The sequence below is a fragment of the Zootermopsis nevadensis genome, unplaced genomic scaffold (genome assembly GCF_977971745.1).
Source record: "Zootermopsis nevadensis isolate Lab colony 2312 unplaced genomic scaffold, Znev_1.0 Znev_ptg000007l, whole genome shotgun sequence".
Lineage (NCBI taxonomy): Eukaryota > Metazoa > Arthropoda > Insecta > Blattodea > Termopsidae > Zootermopsis > Zootermopsis nevadensis.
Window position 1 is genome coordinate 18485722 of NW_028259139.1, and position 22580 is coordinate 18508301.

The following is a 22580-nucleotide window of genomic DNA, read 5'->3' on the forward strand; positions in this document are numbered from 1 at the left end:
CTAAGCCTTGATGTTTTTCATCAGTTCCTCAGTTGACAGTGACTTGGGCCGTTCAATAGGGAGGCCACAAGCCCTGTCCATACCAGAGATTCCAGCACTCCCAAGGCACGAGATACACCAAACAAGACCGTAATACTGAAGAAGTACACCGGAGTGAGCGTCCACATTGGGCTACAGATTCTTGACTTTGCCTGTCTCCATGACAATGGGAGGAACCACTTTGTACACCTGCGACACCAGCCTGAAAAGTGGGTCGTTGGGCAAATGTTTCTGTGCGAACTCCATCTGGCAGGCAAAGCGTGGATCAATCTTACGAAGAACAGTGTGACCGTAGCCTGGAACCACCTGTCCACTCTTTAATGTTCTCCAGATGAACTCTTTCACTGACGCGTTTTCTCCCAACTCTTTCTGCAGTTTCTTGAGGAATATTAACATCTGATTCGCTGAACCGTGAAGAGGGTCTGCGAGGCCATCCATACCAGCTGTAAATGAGAGGTACGAGTCCGACAACGCCGAGCCAACGAGGTGAACAGTGTGGGCACTCACATTGCCTCCCTCGTGATCGCTGTGGATTGTGAGGTACAATCTCATGAGTTCTGTAAACTCTGGTTTATCATAGCCCAGCATCTGAGAGAAGTTTTGCCTCCAATCCTTGCTGGCATCGATGGCCTCAGCGCCCTTACCATGACGGTACGTGTTGCAGTAGATGGTCGCTGCTACGACGGGGAGTTTTGCGATTAGATCCATCGCGTCTTCGTAAACATACTCCCACTATTTCGATTTGTGTACTCCAGAGGAGTATGCCCGGGCAAAATTGCTCACCGAACTTCCTGCTGTAATGGCACTGCTCAACTACGACATGGGATGCAGGGTAGAAGGGAAGTTGTACAACACTACTACTAAACTTCACTATTACAAAGTTCAAACAATTATCTAATATTATTTGAAATTGTGTTAGAAAGCAAACAAGTTTAAATTTCTTTAAAGTGTTCATAAGCTTCAATGAAACTGTGTAAATATGTTGAGGAATATAACAATAAAATAAGAAATAGTGCTTACCTATCTCTTCGTTCAAGGGAAGATAACCTGTTATCCACCGGCTGTAAATATTGAATTAATAATAGAATGCACAGATTGTAGGACAGCATTAAAATTCTCTTAATACTGTATGTTGTTGTTGTTCTTCAGTAGCGTAATAGTATGTTGTCTGAGACGTACTTCTTCTACAAGCGAATCACAGCTCTGTTCTTTCCACAGTAAGGAAAGCAACCAAACCAACCAAAAAACTAACATGCGCAAGACATCGTCCCTTTCTAGATAACACATTCCTGTGTACGGAACGTTTCCATACAAATTCTGTGTAAACATCTTGTCTTTATCTATAAGCACTTACAGTCCACAGAAAGCAGTATTCCTAGTAGCAACAAAATAAGAGCTAGTACAAATGCTTATGTATAAAATAAGGTTTTTTCCCTCATTTAGAATGTATGACAAAATGTTTACATCATCAGCAATACAAAGCACTGAATCTTTTCAGACTGCATAGTCTCACTATCAATTGTGTAAGCAGACAATCTATTCTTTAGTGCGTACTTGCTGTATGACAAAGTAGCATTCTGTTGCTGGAAGTGGTTCGAATGTAAAACAGGAAGATGTCAGAAGGGTCACATCAGAGTAAGTGACAAAAGTTTTGTTTAATTTTGTAAAACATGAGTGAACATGGGAAGAAAAGAGATCTACAGCAACATAAGTAAAATACCAAAAAGAAATACAAAAAATAACCCAAAAGTGTAATAACATTTTTAACCATCCCAAAACACAATACTATAATCATAGCGCCACCGCACCAATCATCACAGGACAAATTAAACTACATAAGAACCCATATTCTATCAGACCATTAATAAATTGGACATCAGCCCCTGCATATAAAATAGCAATAAAAATACAAAACATTTTAAAAGAATATTGTAATTTACCAAATACCTTTAATATAACAAATTCTATAAAATTAATAAATGAAATCCAACAACTAAATTTTCATAATAATAAAAATATACAAATTTGTTCTTTTGACATCAATAATATGTATACAAATATTCCAACAGTCATGCTACGAGATGTTGTAAGAGATATTCTAAATAGACAGAATATAAATACAGATCTAATAAATGAAATTACAAATATAACTAACATTATTATTAACCAAAATTATTTCCAATTCAACAATGAATATTGGAAACAAGAAACAGGATTACCTATGGGAGCTCCCACCTCGAGCATATTATCTGAAATATTCTTACAATATCTCGAACATGATTACATAGTAAATATATTAAATAAATATCAAATTAAATACTATAGTAGATATGTTGACGATATACTCATGATTTTTGATGGAAAAAATACAGATATAAAAAATGTTTTAAATGAATTTAACAACATAAATCAAAATATACAATTCACTTTAGAAAAAGAACAAAATAACAAATTAAATTATTTAGATCTAACTATAATACGAAACGAAAATAACTTCGAATTCAAAATATACAGAAAGCCCACAAATACAAGCACCATAATTCATGCCTCTTCATGCCATCCGAATGAACATAAACAGATGGCTATTAACTACTTAATAAACAGGAAAAATACATATCCCATAACCACAGAAAACAAACAAATTGAATGTAACACAATAAAACAAATTCTAATAGAAAACGGATATAATAATTATGAATTAAAACCCAAAAATAAAATAAACAATATAAACAACATAAATGAAGACGGAAACGAAAATAAACAAAACAAATGGGCCACATTCACATATATAGGAAAAGAAACCAAATATATAACAAAAACATTTAAAACAAATAACATAAAAATAGCATTTAGAACAAAAAACACTATAAAAAACATCTTGAAACAAAAACCACAAATAGACACAACAAATCAATACGAAAAACCAGGCATATATAGGTTAAAATGCAATGATTGCCCGTTAACCTATATAGGCCAAACTGGACGCACCTTTAATCAAAGATATAAAGAGCATATTACAGCAATAAAACATAATAAAGACCATTCAGCATATGCAAAGCATATATTAAACACAGGACATTCATACAACAAAATAGAACATACAATGGACATTATAAAAATAATACAAAACAAACGACATAGAGACACCATAGAGAAATATCATATACAAAGAACACATAAACAAAACCTTGCATTAAACGACAGCAACATTTACACGAACAATCCGATATTTAACATTCTACAGTCCATTGACCCAACCCCCTAAACAACTTTCACCTATATATAGCCACACACGATACTCACAACTCAGTTGCTGTCTGCCATTCAATAACAACGGACACGCACATCACACACAACCCGGTATGTTATAATACTTTATATTTTATGATTGCATTTCTTTTGCTTGTAATACGATATATTTGGGTAATTCCTTAAAATAAATATAAAATTAGAGTAAAATTATTCCATTTCCTATGTCGGTAGCCAGAATCACGATATGAAAATTAAAATTGATTTTACAGATATAGGCACCCAGGCGCAGTCTCCAAAATTAAATGGAAGAAGCCTGGAGATGTAATAAAATCAAAAACGGGTAAAAACAAAATCAATATAAGCAGAGCAACAGATACACCAGATTTTAATTTTAATTTTGATAGACCTGACGATGATAGAATTGTATATCGAAACATGTCGTCAATTTTAAAAATGTAACAATTTTATGTGAAATTTTATGTGATTTTAACAATAAGCTTGTGAAACGACGGAAAATAAAACTATTGTATTGAGGAACACAAGCAGGATGCAATTAAGATATAAGTATCTAAATCATCAAAACAGATTATAATTCGAGGATGACGAACCTCAACAAACAAACCAACATCCTTGAAGAAGTAGGCCAGAATAAACAATAAATAGGAACAAACTGCATTTAGATTTAAAACTACAAAATCAATATTTTCTGTGTATCTGTGTTTTTACGAGGGAAGTAATCTTGCGTCTTTCTTGTTATGACACCTGTACCCAGTAATGGGCAAAAACAAATACAATATACACATAATGACGAAGTCTTGACTTGAAAGTAAACTGTTCAACAGCATGGCCTCTGACAACTGCAATACGACCAATCTTTTCAATGGGCAGAACTTGTCCCTCACTTGTGATAACAAGATTTCTGCCTTCCACAACAACCGTGAAATCAGCAAGAACACAAGTACTGCATCATGGTCTCCTACAAAACAACACTCCACATAAATCTACTTGAACAGAGGTACTCCTGTTATGAAAGAACGAAGCATTGCCTGTACGAGAGGCTCACAATTTAGGAAACGAGAGACAATGAGGATGTAACTAAGTGCAACACGCACATACCTCCCCTGCTCGTGAATGTTTCAGGCATATTTGCCGCTAGATACTGCACGTGTTGATTTGACTGCTGAACATCAAGGCATCGAAGCTCCAAATCAATTGCCTTTGTACGGGCTTCACTTTCAGTAAACATTTTCTAAAGGAACAAAACTATTATTACTGGTACATCACACCTCAGCTAATACTGTTATGGTAATAAAATTATAATTATCATAAATTAATATACACTGAATTTTGGTGGAGAATCCTCCTGGAAGACCCAGGAAAAGGTAAGAGGATGGAACTGTCTGACTTTTACTTTATTTAATGACAGTGGTTTAACTGCAAAGATTATTTAGTGTACTGAATAAAATTGGAATACAATAGCAAATGATATCCTTTTTTCAGGTACTGTATTGGCATTCACCCAGAGACACTGAGGAAAATTCAGTCAAATTTAACCAACCTTCTTCCTCAGGATAATATTAAAATAATCTCACTGAAATGAATGAATTGAAGTGGATCAGGATCATGTCCAATGACAGGTTTTGGCATTACAGGTGTTCAACCTTGAACCGATGCTGGTACGGTCCACCTAATACTCGCTGACTCGTTGCTCGTGTATTCTACGCCCCGAGATATTCGTGGGGAAACGAAGGAACATTGAAGGCAGTTGAACATTCACAATCAATCAAATAAATCAAATCCCATTCAATTGAAGTTAAACAAACAAAATGAATATAATATTTAAAAAAAATTGAACAAAGCAAAAATGACAAAAATTGTAATATGAAACAAAAGAGAATACAAACCAATTTTCCAATAAGAACAAAATTCTAAGTTACACACATTCATACATATCCCAGGTGCGTTCATACGGATGACAGCCACACCCTAACACAGATTGGGAAACATTTCCCAGTTTATACAGAAATTACAAAAGGCCCCCCTTAAAGTTGAATGTTCGCTAGTATTTGTTCAATACTAGCAAACGTCCCCTCAGCCGCCAGGCCGGCTGTACACTGATATCAACACAATTAAGTCATCATCATCACCTCCACCTTGTAGCCACGCTACATTACACCACCATACGACGATTATTTGGCGAAGTGCAACTAAAGGCGTTCACACCTTTTCAACCTTGCCACTTCCCAATACACTCACGGTACCCCATGGCACGCCTTCTCCAGCTGTCACACCAGCCTCAACACAACATCATACACAAAATAATACCCAGACATCCGCACACACACACTCTCGTACACAGCCAACACCCAGTGAATTTACAATACACGATGCGTACATACAACGCTCTTTCCAAAGCTTCTAAACTTTTTCTGCGCGACCTTATTAACCTTATGGTCCGCGAACAGAAACATGAAAGACCAAGATCCAACCTTTGATCAATCATAGGTTCGAACCACACAAGGATTCAAACACTCATCTTCTCTCGGCGTGACACACGCCCCAGGAGAGCAAGAGAGCTGCTAGCCTCACTACCAGGCATAAGCTTTGGATCACGTGTTCCGCTACGCAGTAGCTCGTGATCGAACTGGTGTTTCCCCTTCTTATCACGCAGCTAGCCTCGCACCAGGCGTCCCATTCCACCTGTGCAACAGTCTAACTCGCGCGATACATCCACCAAAACACACTATTACTCTTTTCCATTTACACTCAGACAACAGAGTAATATACATGATTACACAAATCCAATTCCATTCAACCTATATGACGATACATACTCTTCACATTGGGCCACACCCGACCCCTAACACAACATACTTACAAGTTCATTTATACACAACAAATAATGAACACAATCAGAAGATAAACTATTTACAAGGTGCAGATCCAGTCAACCATCAAAATAACCGTACTAAGCTATGTTTGGACCAAAATTGACGGCCCCCACAATTTTTGGTTCCATACATAACTCTACGCACGTCCGTTCATTATGACCGTCGAACCGGAAGAGAAAGACCCACCGTTAGGTCAGTCCAGATCACGCGTCTTCCCTAGCCAGAGACAGGGAGAAGGGGAAGTGACTGCTAATTGGCTAATAATGACGTATAGACACTTGGAGATCTCATTAGCTGGAGCATCACTCACAGTATTTCACCTTCTCGTGACCGACCAAGCACAGTACCAATGCTGGCCGTCAGAGGTCATCTAAGGCCTGAACCTTAGAACGGTTCAACCTTCAAATTCTGTTACCAGATAGTTAATCCTCCAGCAAATAACATGTGTTGACATATAACTCAGCATGGTATATATTGCATTACTAACATGTTTAAATCTACCATGGCACCTAAACTCTCTCTCACATATAAGACACTGCTGCACTCTGTCTTGAACCATTCCAATTAGATCATACTTTTTCATTCTCCCTAAGAATATTAGGTGAAGCCCACAAACTGTGACATACTAAACGCCTACAAGAAACAGTTCACATTTTCTTTCTAAAACATAGGAAAACACATGCCTTAAAATCTAGGATCTCTGGAAGAGCAGAAACAGGTTTTGTGGATTCCCTCTCCAACCGTTGCTGCAGCTCCTGACTCTGCTGGACCAGTTCATGGAACTTGGCAATGGTAATTTCTCGGTCTGCCAGTGTTTCTAAAGCTGCTTCCTTTTCTCGCTGTGTCTGGAATATATAATTGTGTAATTCTCTTAAACACAGGCAGTAGCATCAATATTTTCAGAATAACCACAGTAAAACTAATATTTTATTTTCTGTAACTTTTATCATTTATTACTTGGTCTTAAAATGTCAATCTACAAATCTTTTCAAGTGCGAAAGAAAACTGAATATGATTTCTGCATAAATGTGCATACATACACATAATTTTAGAACAGTACATGTGCGGAGAAATACTGAACTATATTTCAGTGTAAAACCATGTAGAAAAGACTAAGAAACACTGCAGTAACTCGCCCATAAATTTCTTCTCATTTGTCATGGACAAAATTAGCAAGATCCACTTTCAGTTCTCGGCTACCTTCTTGGAGCTGTTGATTCATGTCTTGCAAGGCCTCTAAATCTGCTACGGCTTCTTCCAAATCCTTCACACGTTCTTCAAGGGTAAGTTTGGAGTCTGCCAATTGTTGAACCATTTCCTCTGCCCCCCAGAGCTGCATCAACCTAAGTTAGACCTTTTCTCTAAATATCTCTCCTACGCTTATGAAATATAATCCCTTAATTTATGGAAATAACACAAATTACAGTGCTTGAAAATGAAGTATCCATAATTTAGGATATTACACAATGAGGAAATATGTGACTTAAACAGCAAACAAGACACACTAGTAGCACCTTAGTAAGAGTGCACCTGAACTGCATACCTGCTCCTGCAAATCAGAAATTTGGTTATCCATTTCTTCTACTCTTGAGTTCAGTTTCTCTTTAGTGCGAGCAAGCTCGGCAATCTCAGACTTCCTTAGATCCAGATCCTTCTGCAGTTTTTGAAACTCGTGCTTCTCGTGAGCAGGCAGGTCCCGCATTCTGTAACAACATACATGCAAAGGAATAATTAGTAACTGCCGGGATACCAATTTGTCTCTGAAACTGAATATTATGAGCATAAAAACATCAAGTGGTGCAGGTCAGAACTGATGTATTATCCAGAAAGTGTCACAATTGTTTCAATGTTATAAAACATTAATTAGAGCTAGAATGAAACGAGATCATCGGAGAGTAAAAGCGTGTTACACAATAACAGTGTGACATTGTAAGATTATTTTCACGAAGAACTGTCTTGTGTTGTGATGCTAAGATTAGTGTGGGTTTGATAATATAGTTAATTAACAATAAATACTTTTGTTTGCTCAGACAGCTCAGTCAATAACACAATGCATGACCTACACTTAAATTCCTTTCACAAACTATTAATTATTTATTTCATAATAAATAATAAATCTGCACTGGAATGAGAATGCATCCTACAATCACGCCGACAGAAAAACACAAGATGACCACAGCAGCTGCGCCATTTTCTCATACGCAGGGACGGCAACGTCTGAAAAACAGCGAACACATCCCGCCACCGCAGGAGCACGAGGGATATTCAATGATCGTTATATGCGCACCCTGACGAACTTTCCTGTCATCTACCGACATCAGCACTGAAGTAGATGTCCGTCCGCGAACACTCCACTGCACTGCCGAACCAAATGCTACCTGAAATACCACTCCACAGATTGTAAACTCATAAGCAGAAACAGTGTTGCTGAATTGTACTTCCGTGACTGCCATTAGTGACATCTTCCCTCTTATTAATGTCAGGAACTACAGACATAGGAAGGCCAAAAAGATCCTACCAACTTCACCTATAAGAAACCAACTAACAAACATATTCATAACCTAAAAATCTTCGAATAATTTATGAAAGCGACGCCGCGAGAGGACAGCTAGGATCGGAAACTACAGCACAATTAAATTAGCACGAAGCACTATGAAACAAATAACCCACATTTCGCCACTAGATCGCCTACGTCCTGGCACACATTCCCATCTTTATCACAGCTTCCATTGTGAACATTTTCCTTTCACTTTCATGTTCAAAGCCGTCTTTGGGATTTGTCTATTATTCATTCTTAATAAATCATTGCCCATACCATCTAATTCCGTTCTTTTGTTAGTTTCTCTTCCATGGCATTTGACTTAGATTATCTTTCATTTTTCATTTTCTATCCTATCTGTTTTAGTTTTTCAGTCTATGCTTCTTAAAAATCGCATCTCTGCTGCCATTAATATAGTAGTTCAAGAGTTTACTATTTAACAAAACAATTATGATCCTTAAATGCCAATTAATTTCGATTGAAACTCTTTAATTTTCATATTTGCACTTTGTGGATATTTTAAATTTATAAAGTATTTCCATAAAATATTTTTTATCTAAGTGTCAGACTGTATCTTGTCGTCCAAACACCATACTAACACAATGTGAATACCAATAGCACCTTCTGCAGCCAGAGTCAGTTTCTATTTTACTATAATAATCCATGGCGAAACAGCCCTCTGAGAGCCAAAGCCGACTAGCTTGATTACTGGCCTCACGTTCACATGCCTAAGCAGAGGTGAACGATCATCCTACCAGATACAGGGTGACTGTGGAAATGTTTTGCTCTTGATCCTGCCAAGAAGAAAGAGATAAGAGACTCTGCTGCTCCGAGCATGTTTAAGGGAATTAGATGATGGAATTTGTTGTTATTGTGAACTGTCTAGTAACTTACATAAATGTTCAAGAAGCATACTTATGTGGAATGTTATACAGCACTGCCTGTGGTTTTGGTGATGTGTACATTTGTTTTAATGACTCTGTATTTGGCTTCAATTTTATAAATTTATTACGTAGTAAGTAATACAATATGCTGTTTTAACGTATCTAAATGTGGTTGTGTGTAGAAGGTGAGGTTTCACTAACATCCATATAACAGAGAATATCTTAACTGTGAGTAACAGACATAGTTTTGTGTTTCAAATGACACTACGAATAAAAATATCTAAATACCAATACTATTGTTGCTACAAGTAAATCCATCTCCAAATAATGAGTCAGGCAATAAGGTTATACCATACTTTGATGTAAATTATATAGAAATACTTCTTGTAAATATCACACATTTCTTACATTTCAGTACTGCATAAATTTATAATGTATTTTACAGGCCTACAATGTGCTTCAATGTACTGCTGAAATACTTTCTTTAACGTTGATGTTAATTTGCATTAATGCGGACGATATGGTCGGATATGAATACCTTTATTTGGTTTTAAGTAATATAAGACGGAGTACATTTCACATGTTTTCAGCTAATGTTAAATGTCTCTTTAAATTATAATTATTGTGATGTTAAAATTTAAAACAACATTTACATCATTTTTAATGTCCATGTACGAGGTGCGATCGGAAAGTTTCAAGACTGTGTCAATAGAGGGCGAACCGGATGTAGTACGAGCTTCTGCCGCTAAGGGCTGCGGCCTACATTCATAGTGAATCAGTGTGCCAGCCGGCATCATCGAATTAGCATTTGTTTCTTAGTTACGGGCGTTTTGGTAGTGCATTACACCGACCCTCCTGCGATTTCGGAATGGCGTGTGCATCATATTTTACCAAAGACTCGCCAAAACGGCTACGGAAGCCTATGAAATGCTAAAGCAAGCATTTGGGGAATCCGCAATGGGTCGTGCACAAACTTTTGTGTGGCATTCACGTTTTAAAAATGGCCGAACCACTGTCGATGATGACGAGCGTTCTGGACGACCATCTTCGAGCACAACGCCCGAAAATGTTACGAAGGTTCGGCAGGCCATTCACGAAGATCGACGTCGTACCATCAACGACTTGTGCGACATTGTTGGGATAGGCTATGGGACCTGTCAGCTGATTCTAAAGGAAGAACTCCACATGCGACGCATCATGACAACGCGCCAGCGCACACCGCCCTCAAAGTTCGGCAGTTTTTGGCCTCAAACACCATGGCCTTCATCCCGCACCCTCCTTATTTGCCGTGTGACTTCTTCCTCTTCCCAAAGATGAAAATTCAGCTAAAGGGAAGGAGATTTGAGACGATAGAAGAGATTCAGGCAGAATCGCAGATGGTGCTTGACAGGCTGACAAAGAAAGATTTCCATGGATGCTTCCAGGCATGGCAGCGGCGCTGGGATCGTTTTGTTCACTCCCAGGGGAACTACTTCGAGGGTGATGGATAAATTTAATACCTGAGATAAGTGTACGGGTTTTTATAGGCGCAGTCTTGAAACTTTCTGATCGCACCTCGTATACGCGCTATCTTTCTACGCTGTGTCAGGGTTTCCCAGTTCGAATCACTCCTATGATATGCAAATTGACATGCTTTCTTTTGCACCCGTTCTAACTCCCTGTAAGGATCCCAGCACGCAGCCCCATATTCCAGAATCGGACGCACTACTGATGTGTAGGCTAGACTTTTAGTGTTACTATTACCCTTTTTGAGAACGTGCATTATAAAATGAAGTGCCTTCAGGCTTTCTTCACCGTACAATTTACTTGATCAGCCCAGCTTAAGGGAAGAGCAATACTCGGAGTGTTCGAGAATTGGGCGATGAAGGGAATGTTTGAATTGAACGCCAAAGAAATGACAGCAGGCTGGAGAAAATTACATATTTCACTTTTCCATGATTTGCAGTTATTCAACAAATATTTATTCCAGACATAATTTAAATCTTCCACGGTATTAAGCCATGTAGTCAGGATTTAAGATGGAGGTGATAGGTTTCTGCAAAACCTTGGTAACCACAAACAGGACTACAAACTGTCATAACGCAGATTACTACAATTCCAATTAATTTACACCAGTTAACTAGTTTAAAAACTACACACCACAGTGTAAAGTTTAAAATTCTAAAACTTTGTGAAACAGTACACAGACTTTTTTAATGTACAGCCATAGTCAGTTCTGAAACTCTTATTCAGAATGCTTGGCATTGCAAGTACGAACAACTCAAATAAAAAAGGCAAACCTTCCAATGGCAACTACATGAAATAGAGGTCTTCTACAACGATGTAAACAGTCTCTGAAAGAAAGTTTCTTTTTAGCAATGATGTTACTTATCACTTAATAATAATATCAAGCTTTACAGCTGAGTAGATACAAAATCCTTTGTAATTTCTGGCAGTCTTTTTTACCAACATTTCAACAAGGCGACGATGAAGACCTCTGGGTCCTCTCAAACCTTAGTAAGCTTCTTCCAGACTGCACGGCGCTACAACTCAGAGGACAGCAACCAAAGCCACCAAGATTTTCGTCTCTATCTATGAGGAAGTCACAAAATATCTCAATGATAGAGTCGTCCCGACACTTGACGTACAAAGAAATATTTTGAGCCTAGTTCACTGGAAGACAGAGCGCTTGAAATAGAATATTATAATAACGTAATTGTAGAATGCTGTGCTGTGTAATTTGATACAAATTTGTCTAAATTATGTTTTTAGTAATATACAGAGCACCAACAGGTGACATTTATTAACAAGCTAAACAGCATTATGGACTACCTTTACAAACCGAAAATGGAATTTGTTGTGTCTTATTGTTTTGTATCTTATTGTAAGTCACTGCCACCGGGTATAAACCCATTTGCAGTCAATAATATATAGTAATAATAATAATCTGTGGGGATATAAATATTGACTATCTCTCTGAAAGCTGCCGTAAGCAATGTCTAAATTCTCGTTTAGCAACGTTTAATCTTACACCTACAGTTAGTTTTCCCACAAGAATTCAAAATAACTCCAACTCTGCCATTGATAATATTTTTGTAGATAGTTACAGGTTAGAACACATTTCCATTAAACTTGTAATAAATAAGCTATCTGACCTTGATGCTCAGCTATTACTGGGTACTGGGAACGACCCGTTCTTCAAGTGCCCGCCGTGTCTCCACGTCTGTGCGCTGGACTCCAGAGATCCAGTTCCATTTTAAGTTACTGCATTATTCATCAGCAGCATAAAAATTTACACTGGTCACAATTATTCAGTTTAATTTAAAATTTTTGAAACACTTTCTTTTGTATTAAAAATGTGTGAGTCTTGTGGAAATGTCGGTGAATCAAGCAGGAACCTAACAAGTCAGAACGAAATCACGTGTTCAGTTGATGAGCGATATAAGTCTCCATTGTGTCATGGATTAGACCCAGAAAGAGATAACAATTATGATTTCCAACTCAGTCTCCTTGAAAAGAGAGATCAGCCAACTTCAGAGGCATTACACTTCCATTCTCTACGCCAGAACCGCGAAACATGGGTCCCTCAGGCCCCCGGAAACATTTTCCCTGGTCCAGCGGTGACGGGGTCAACAGCCCAGGGGCCTTGAAAAATTATTTTTAAAATTAATTAAGTAAAATAAAACCTGACGTTATTTTTAAGCAAGCGAAAATGAAATTGCATTTCTTTCTTATGTAAATTCTCATTATTTTTAAATTAATTTCCTTCTGATAGAGAACTCATTTAACATTAATTATTCACTTTTTACATTTATGACGGAATGCAACCAAATTATAAGCTATTTATTTTTGTTGTTCTTTTTTTCAGCTACCAACAATGTGCGGAGTCCTGCGCATGCGCAAGACATCGTCCCTTCCTAGGTAACACCATTCCTGCGTACGAAACGCATTGCTGGTAATGGCAAACAGAGCCTTAAAATTGAAACGGGAGTTTTGCTTACGCTGACGGGGTTCCATCGTGGCGGGAGCATCGCCAATTCAAATTGGGGTCTGTTGCTGCTGATGGGAGTGTCGTATCCCGAGCTGGGATAGGTTGGCAGGGCGAGCGGATCCCTTGGGAGGCAGTTCGGGGTGATACGTACTGCAAGCTGGAGGTTAACGTGAGAATTTATTGCAAATAAATCGGTACAAGTTGTTGCGAGATCAAGGTATCGAGAGATGTTGATCTGCCTAAGCACGGGCAGAGCCGACTTCTAACAAGAGTCGAGTTCCCTCTTGCGCGGAGACGATCCAGACTCAAGTTCAGAGAGTGAATAAGGGTGGTCGGTCGTCTTGGTTTTATACACGTTTAATGACGTTAACTTTCTAAAATGGTTACAAAATAATAGCTTTCTTCATCTCGGTACTCTGCCACTGCATATAGGACGTTGGCTTGTTTACAGTAAATTCCATCGCTAGTTGACGACTAGGGATGATTTAGAAATCAGTTGAAACATCCTGCTTTCACTTACTGAAAATAACTTGTGTGTAGCTTATTTTGAAATAGCTTAGGGAGAGTACCGATTACACAAATAGTTACAATTTGCAGCTTTGTATCTAAGGATATTGGATATACTAATTAATGCATTTTCTATAATTGGCCCGTATATAACAGGAGGTCATCCCGTCCAAAGAATTTGGTTGGTTGGTTCTCTGAGGTTTGAACCCAGAGGGGGTGGGACGCTTCGTCAAACACTCAGTCTGCAAATATGGACCGACAATGGTCAGCTTTTATGTGAACACCTGCGTGAATAACAAAGCAAGAAAAATTGTCAGTGGAGCCATGGTTCCGGAGAATTAGACGTAAATACGTCATAACTGCTTTACAATTGAGTAAAGTTTGATTAAGACATTGCTTATTTAACTTGAATTAGTTACGCTTAAGATGGGTCTGTGGTAGATGAATGTAATGTAATGTAATGTTTTATAGGTAACAACAATGCCGAGTAAACAGATGACGTTTCCTAGGTAACCATTGTTATCAGATGTTACACATTTTCCTGTCACTTTTTCGTTACACTTTTTTGCTGAATGACCCTTCCGTATAGACGTATTTACGTCAAAATCAGTGGAATTTCTAACCCACGCCTGCAACAATCTTGGCTGAGCATGCTATAAAGCTCTTTTCTCGTTTCCTATGCATGCAGTATAATTGAATGAATGAACCGTATTGCACTCCATTCCTTTACCCAAGAAACTAATTGTTAAGTCATCTGTTTACTCGGCATTGTTGTGTTTCATTATCGCCGTCAACAATCCATTCGTTATTGCGGAAAGAGTTGAGCTGTGAATCGCTTGTAGAAGAAGTGCGTCGTAGAGTAGATAATTTTGTGCTGTTAAAATCCTCTTAGAATATCACAATTACTTATCTTATATAAGAATTATTAAGAAGTCTGTGAAACTCCATTTTAGTTTTGATTAAATCGATCATTGACGGTGGACGTCGTGGTCTCGTACAACTGAACAAAGTTTGAGGTAAGGGATTCCTATTTATTATTATTGCTCTTCACATTTAATGTTTTTATGTGCATTATTTATCTCGTGTAAGGGAATTAGGCTTGTCTTCTTTTTAACATAATTTAAAGTAATGTTGCATTGACTTCTGTTTGTTCACGGCATCATTGATAATAAAAGAATATTCCAGTAGGCAATTAACTTCTTAAAGGGATAAAACGTGTTTAGTAGCCCAGAATCTTAATAAAAATATGTCGATACTAAGAAGTGGGGTTTATATTCTGAACAATAATTCTAACACATTACAATTCCTGATACATCGACATTATTAAAGCGTTTTAGGGAACTCGGAAGAATTTTTATTTCGGTTTTACAAGCCTAATTATCGACGAATCTCCCTCTCATTATCTCCCTGCAACAGCAGATTAAATCCGGGTAATGTTTGCTATTATTGAGTGCAAAGAATTTATGGGTGCAAAACGTGGTCTTTCACTTTGAGGGAGGAACACAGACTGAGGGCCTCTGAGAACTTGGTGTTGAGGAAGATGTCTGGACCCAAAACGAGAGTGGGACAGATAATTGAGAAAAGTGAATGACGAGCTCCTCACCCAATGTTGTTAGGGTGAGTTGAGTGTTTACAAGGCCTGAAGGGAGGAGACCTCTGAGAAGACCTCGGCGTCAGTGGCAGGATAACATTAAGATGGAGCTTTGGGAGATGGGACTCGATGTAGCGAATTGGCTTTCCGAACACGATAATGAATCTTCTGGTTCAGCAAAGGAAGTGGGCTGTTCTTTGACGAGATGAGTACCAATCGACTTTTCACAGAATATCTTGCTCATTGCAGTGTTTGAGTGGCGTGATCTACGCATGCGTTAGAACAACTTGGAGCCTTTTTTACTGTTCCCAACTGTAATTCTCGCGTTAATTGATAAATTTAAAATACATCTTGTGCTTGTAGTGTATATAAATTTGTAATTTAGGCAGAAAGGTCCTTAATTATGTAAACTGTTATTCACTTTTAGTTCTACAGAGAGAGAAGAACTCGAAAATTTTATGCTTATGAAAAGGCGTAAACTTCTTTTTCCAAAATTTATTTAACTGCCTGGTTCTGCATCAAAGGTCACGCAATTTCTATGGCATATTTTTGTCGTAATTTTTTAAAATCGGTTCACCAGAATAGAAGCATCTAAGACTTTATGGATTACATTGATGTTTTTATACGTAATGTCTACGTAGTTTACATATAAGGAGATTTAAATTATGCGAGTAATGACAAACACGCGGCATGACTTAATATTGCCTGAATCAGTCACATCTTCGGAGTGATTTAGCCAAGAAGAGTGAGATTGGCGGGGCATGTTTTAATGCATGGATGGGGCAAGAGGTGTGCACCGGGTATTGGTCGGGAAGCCTGAGGGTAAGAGAACGCTGGCGAGACCTAGACGTAGATGGGAGGATAATCTCAGGCGGGATCAATGGGAGATAGGAGTCGAAGGAGACTGGATTTTGTTGGCCCAGGGCAGTGTCCGGTGGAGGTCTTTGGTTAATTCGGTGATGAACCTTCGGGTTCGGTAAGCCGTCTATGAAGTTACTTAGATCAGTCACATTTAGAGCTTTGTCGTTTTGTATTGAATCTCAACAGGCATTTCTATAACAAAGAAACAAACTGAGTCCATGGAGCGGAAGCCCTGCTTGAGAATCTAACAGTAGCCCAGGTAATCAAATGTCTCGCATTTTATGAAACAAGAAGTTTCATGTTCGTGTTTACAAGACTTCGCCTCTAAGCCACATCCACTAGCCACACTTTCATACCACATGTCTCTAAGATCGATTTTAATATTATCCCAGCAACGTATAGGACTTTAAAGTGACCTTTTCCTTTCAGGTCTACCGATTAAAAAGTTGCACGTCTTGTCTCTGCCATGTGTTCTACAAGCCCAGCCCATCTAATCACCCTCGATCTGACAGCCTACAATTTATTAATTAGTGAAGAGACCTATAAAGCTCCATATTATGCAATTTTCGCCATTCTGCTCTCCGGACCAGATATTCTTCTCAGTATCTTGTTCCCTCTCAGTCACTCCCAGTTGATGTGCACACGCATCAGTGTGAAGAAAAACTTGTAACAGCGATCGACTGTCTTTTCAGGAGATGGAGGTTAAGCGAGAAAGCGGCTGTCCTGAGCAAGATGGCGGCAGGTGCACGTGCACCAAAGCATTGGTCCGTCTGAACGAGCTGAGAGAGAGGAACTTCTTGTGTGACGCGGTGTTGAGGTCGGAGGACGGCGGCGTCTTTCGAGTCCACAGAGTGATTCTGTCGATGCACAGCGAATATTTCAGGTTTGTTCATTTACTGACGTGGTTTATTAACACGTGAATTAAGGACACAAGAGACGTCAATTCGTATGTGAAAAGTTTTATCCCTTTGATGCAGAAACCTGTATTTTTATATGGCTGAATGTCTTTTGTTATTTGAACATTGTCATGAAATCTCACGGCGCCGTAGAAACTGAGTGGCACATCAGACGTACTTACTGCCTTCTTTCCTTGATGATGGAGGCAGTAAGCGCCTCTGAAACGTCCGATAATTTCTACGAGACAACACGAAGCAACATCGCAGAAGACGTACATGGTCTTTTGTACTAACTTTTAAGTGCGGTTGTACCAAGGTGACAGTCAATCGATCTGGAGGGAGAAATAGAAACAATCCATTTCCAAATCGTCTTGGATTTAATTCATAAAGACGACCGACAAAGTCCAGAAGAAAGTTGGTAATGCCCGGAACATTGAAAGTTGCTGTGTGTTGCTCTGACTGAAATATAACAAACTGTAACAAAGATCTTCGCGAGAAATGTTTCATTGGTAGGAGAATCTCGATCGAGAATTTGTGCAAACGTTATTTTGCTTATGTTTTAAATAAAGACGTTTCTCACGTCTTGTTACGAGCTGTGCCCCTTTTCCAGTTTTCCAACACCGAAATCTTTCCGTTTGTCTTGCACTGAAAATCCCTTAATTTGTAATAGGAAATTGTTTGTTTCTTAAAGGCCTCGTAGAAACATCGGCTTTTCTTTTCAGTTGTTTATTGTCGGGAAAATGTTTTTACAGAACAAATAGATTTCATATTACGAACTGATCAATCAGTGGAATGTACAGCCCGCGATGTATGTTGAAATATTATTTGGCTTTAAAATTTCTGTAGTTGTTATAACCTAAGACATCTCTTGAAGGAGTCAAGGTTATGTAAGAAACGAGGGTGGCCATTCTATAGTTCAAATGTTCGCTGCTCGCTTTTCGATTTGTAAATTATATTCTGTTAGGCCTACGCAGGCCCTTCACCCAATCGCAGTTAATCTGGTCCCATTAGTACACATTCTGGGAATTTTTTAATTATTCAGGTAACAAAACTTCATCCACCACATTGACATAGGAAACTTTTATTTGGCTACGTGAGTCATAAAAACTTAAACTTTGTGAGCATGACTTGTAATTTTCTGCTCGCCGTTTCTCCAAATCGACGTTTCAGGACTCTCTTCACGACAACACTGCACCCCAGTGAGGAGACTGATGTTTTCCTCCACGGAGTCAGCTCAGACATGATGACCCAGATACTGGATTATGTTTATTTGCGGGAGGTGGACATCCGCTCCGACAACGCGCGTCAGCTGCTCGAGACGGCTGAGTACTTGTGGGTACCAGGCGTTACTGGCCTCTGCTGCGACTTCCTCATGGACGCGATGGACGTCGTAAACTGTATCGGCATCATGCAGTTCGCAAGGTAATTGATGTTCATTTGTCATTTGCTGTGACGCCAGCCTTCGTCGCTGAGGCGAATCAACTTTACTCAAGAGAGCAGCCGAGCGCCGGGTCGGAGATTAAAGCCTCTGACTGAGGACTGGGCAAATTATAATGTTTGGCGGGTAATTATTAACGTCCCTGTAATTTAAGTTTTCTGATTTAACTGCTTATGTTTTGATCGTCATTATGACCAGCAGATGAATAATTTCACCATATGGAACGTTAATCGCGATCTATTGCAGGGTCATAATTAAATCTGTCTTCCACTCGAAATCCTTTTCTCCTTTCTTTCTTTCTCTGCGGAATTCCATGCTTCTTGCATAATCCTCCCAACACCAAAATCAACATTCAGCCCCATATCTTTCTGCATACAGTAAAACCTCTGTCAACCGAGCCTCGATTATCCGATTCCCGCATTAAGCGACCGAATTTCAACCAGATCGGTTGTGATTGGATTCCACCGGCGAATGTGCATAAAGCGATGTCCACGCGGTACAGTTCATTGATCTAACCTCACCCCAGATTTGCTGATTATTATGAACACTTCAGAACATTTAGAGAATTGGTTATTATCGAGCAAAACCAAAGACGCTGGGTCTCGTGGACGTTGAACACTTACTCCTTCTTGTTCAGGACAACACAGCACGCAAATCAACTGACATCGGCAGAATCACACCAGAACCTCCAATTCATGCGATGGACAGAATGACTGATAAATTCACTCTTTTAGTACAGGGACTCCCTCTAACAGCGCTCACGAGTGACTTTTGCCGTCGGCTTGTACGTGGGACACGTCCGCATCATTGGTTGGCGACTAAAATCTGTATTGAGTCTCTACTTATTTGTTCAATTCCATGACCACGTTCCCCTTTCCCTCGCTCATTTGACCCGCGGTTCCCCTCATATAGTCCGGTTACACGAGTTTTCACAACACACGCAGTTACCAAAACGTCGTTTCGCCAAGGTTAAAGCCAGAATTCAAAATTCTAAACTTCTCAAGTGAAGAAGGCAGTGGCCTTCTTCACTTGCGTACACCGTGCCCTTATTTCAACTTATAACCTTATCTCGAGGACGAGCGGGCATTGCCTGGGAACCTTCAGAGCCGAAAACTTTCTGTTTTGTCACGGTTAAACGGAGCGTATCTCAGCGTTGTCTCTCCACGTGTCTGCGCTCAGCTTCGCTCATTCGGGCTCCAAAAGGCTAAGGTAAAACTTCAGGCGGAATACTGTGGTCTGCAAGTGAATGAGAATCCAGTTCTTCCTGCGGTGGTTCAATGTGTCAGAGTTCGAAGGAGATCGATTCTGAGTCGGTTCTTACCCTCGCTGTCGCAGGTCTCACTTCTGCGCCGACCTCAAGACTCACGCTCGTCACTTCCTTCAACGCAACTTCGTGAAAGTGTCTCAGCAGAGCAAGGAACTTTTGGAACTGCCTGTAGAGGAGCTGCAGGCGATAATCGAGGCCGAGAAACTGAACGTGAAGGACGAGAGAGTTGTGTGGGAGTGCATTCTCCGGTGGATCAACCACGACCCGGACAACAGGAAAGGTCACATCGCGGACCTTTTGAAGGGCGTCAGACTGGGACTCCTTGACGCAAAATTTTTCAAGAAGAAGGTCAGTATGCCCCTGAAATCGTGGATGTTTACGGGAAGTGAAGCCCGCATTTTCAATTCCATATTCACACGTTTTCGTAACTAATTAATGCAAATTTTGAGCCTTTTTCTTCGTCACGTGTAAACCCGTCTGTCTGTCTGTCCGCAGTTCCAGCTCGTTCATTAGATTTAATACTGATACGTTTTAACAGAATCTGTTGACACATTCCAATTCTGTTTACAATCTTACGACAAAATCATGAAATTTACACAATGATTTGAATGCCTTTTTCCGATCAAAATTTGCTGCGTAAGAAATTCCCAAATTGCTTTAGATTCCATTGCCACAATAACTACCTGTGGAATGCCGCTGGTAACACGCTCGCATACGCGTATGTATGTGCAAAATAAATATTCGATTCGTCCTTTTATGCAGAAATGTGGTTGGAGATAATGATCGTCCTTTATTCATCGTCTTTAAGTTTGACAGTCCGTCGGCGTTACAATCTTTTATTGTAGTCTCAGCGTTTATTGAGATCCATTACGCGTTTCAGTTCAACTACGGCATTCCACCGTCAACTACATTCAAACGTCCCCTTAGCTCGAACAGGAAAATCCTCCAACTGCTAAATCACTTTTTTGGTTCAGCGTTCAACTAAACTGAAGATCCTACGCCATAAGAAGCGGGTCTTAGCTGCTATAAAAATTTCACGCATCTCCGACGGTATATATATATAGTCAACCCGAGATCACATCAGCGTGATAATCTTCAGCTGATTGACCACATAGGGACAACAGATATCCGAAAAGTTCAGCAAGGTAGATTCGTTCTACATCCAGGAGTAAATTACCCCAGGGGCTTCAAACTCATAGACAGATTTAACATTCAAGTATGGTAACCGTCATCTTACGAAGCAGCCATATTCCTTCTTCCATTCCGCCATACGCTTTAACCCGAGAGAAAAAAATGTTTCTACCCTAAGTCAAATGCCCTGTAATTTCAGCCACTCACATTTTACGAATACGTGCGATACAATCGCACGGATTCATGAAAATGTTGTCTTTAAAATTTATCATTCGTATCTACTAATTTCCAACACGTAAAGAGAACCACCTGATGATGACCAATTAAGGTCGAAACACGCAATGCCTCATAATAGACATCGAGCACAATCACACGGTGTTGTGTTGACGGGCATTCCACCCAACCATCAACATGCAGAAGGTTGCCTCCCTTGAAACTCGAAGCAACTAATTGTCATAATTTTCTTTTGATGCTACGTAATTTTGACAATTAATTAAAGTTATCGAATCAAAAAGAATGTGCATCTCGCACGGGAGAGACGAGAAATAAATTACATTTTTTAATGTAACTCAAAATGCAACACTTACTGAAGTATTTCAGTTTCGGTTGAAACACATTTCAATATTTTTCTCTAAGATCGATTTAACTTTGTTTTCGCTTCTCTCCTCAAACTGTGCATTTTTTAAGAGCGTCGTTGCATAAACCAAAAAACACATTTTCCTGTATATATACCACAGTGTATTTCGGTGATTTCCCAACCAAATTATGTGTGAATTTCTTGTCTCCTCTGCAATGGAACATGGCACCCCTTCCTAAAAGTTCATAAGTTCCACATTGAACTGTTCAACAGGTAATAAAACACCGGTACGTGAGGAAGAATAAGGCGTGCAGACCCGTGATCTCGGAGACGCTCAAATTCCTGGACGACGCGAAAAGGTTGTCGAAGGACGACAAAGACTTCATGACACCAAGGATTGCCCGCCCGCGAATCCCACAGGACATTCTATTTGCTGTTGGTGGGTATCGTGACGGAGAGCCTTCAGATGTGATTGAAGCCTATGACGCACGAGCAGACCGGTGGACTGTGGTGAGTTGCACGTATTTCTACTGTTACCGCGCCTTGTTAAATGACGCCTATGAGAAAAACTACTTTTCCTCTTTGTTGCTAAATTTAATTACAAGGACCTCTTAGCCTCTTTATTTCGTGTTCGTTTATTTCCATTGCAGTGAACACTTTTTTAAGAGAAGCTCCAAAGACATGAATTAAATAGAATAAATAAATAAATAAATTACTCAAATGCTGAGTCTCATTGA

At 39.3% G+C, this 22580-nt stretch overlaps 2 protein-coding genes and 1 pseudogene across 2 annotated transcripts; 1 reads left to right on the forward strand and 2 right to left on the reverse strand.

Annotated features, from left to right (window-relative positions):
• LOC147874650 (putative citrate synthase, mitochondrial pseudogene) lies at nucleotides 1-762 on the reverse strand (annotated as a pseudogene).
• Nucleotides 763-1653: 891 nt separating this feature from the next.
• Nucleotides 1654-8543, reverse strand: LOC110840685 (dynactin subunit 1). The gene is made up of 4 exons (XM_087344504.1): nucleotides 8246-8543; nucleotides 7726-7885; nucleotides 6866-7027; nucleotides 1654-4540 (listed from the first exon to the last, which is right to left on the reverse strand). The coding sequence occupies exons 2-4, from the start codon at nucleotides 7882-7884 to the stop codon at nucleotides 4358-4360; spliced, it is 504 nt and encodes a 167-aa protein (XP_087200630.1). The 5' UTR covers nucleotide 7885; nucleotides 8246-8543; the 3' UTR covers nucleotides 1654-4357.
• Nucleotides 8544-14888: 6345 nt separating this feature from the next.
• On the forward strand, nucleotides 14889-22458 carry LOC147874651 (kelch-like protein 10). The gene is made up of 5 exons (XM_087343831.1): nucleotides 14889-15098; nucleotides 17227-17417; nucleotides 18601-18852; nucleotides 20204-20483; nucleotides 22117-22458. The coding sequence occupies exons 2-5, from the start codon at nucleotides 17230-17232 to the stop codon at nucleotides 22456-22458; spliced, it is 1062 nt and encodes a 353-aa protein (XP_087199957.1). The 5' UTR covers nucleotides 14889-15098; nucleotides 17227-17229.
• The last annotated feature ends 122 nt before the right edge of the window (nucleotides 22459-22580 follow it).

Bases quoted from the DNA above. Each gene is read 5' to 3' on its own strand.
- LOC110840685 (XM_087344504.1), bottom strand. From the start codon at position 7,884: ATGCGGGACCTGCCTGCTCACGAGAAGCACGAGTTTCAAAAACTGCAG. The intron at 7,028-7,725 runs GTATGCAGTTCA...TATATATTCCAG, and splicing joins TTTCTGATTTGCAGGAGCAG to ACACAGCGAGAAAAGGAAGC. The intron at 4,541-6,865 runs GCATGTGTTTTC...TTGTTCCTTTAG, and splicing joins CAGAGATCCTAGATTTTAAG to AAAATGTTTACTGAAAGTGA.
- LOC147874651 (XM_087343831.1), top strand. From the start codon at position 17,230: ATGGAGGTTAAGCGAGAAAGCGGCTGTCCTGAGCAAGATGGCGGCAGG. The intron at 18,853-20,203 runs GTAATTGATGTT...TCGCTGTCGCAG, and splicing joins GGCATCATGCAGTTCGCAAG to GTCTCACTTCTGCGCCGACC. The intron at 20,484-22,116 runs GTCAGTATGCCC...ACTGTTCAACAG, and splicing joins CAAAATTTTTCAAGAAGAAG to GTAATAAAACACCGGTACGT.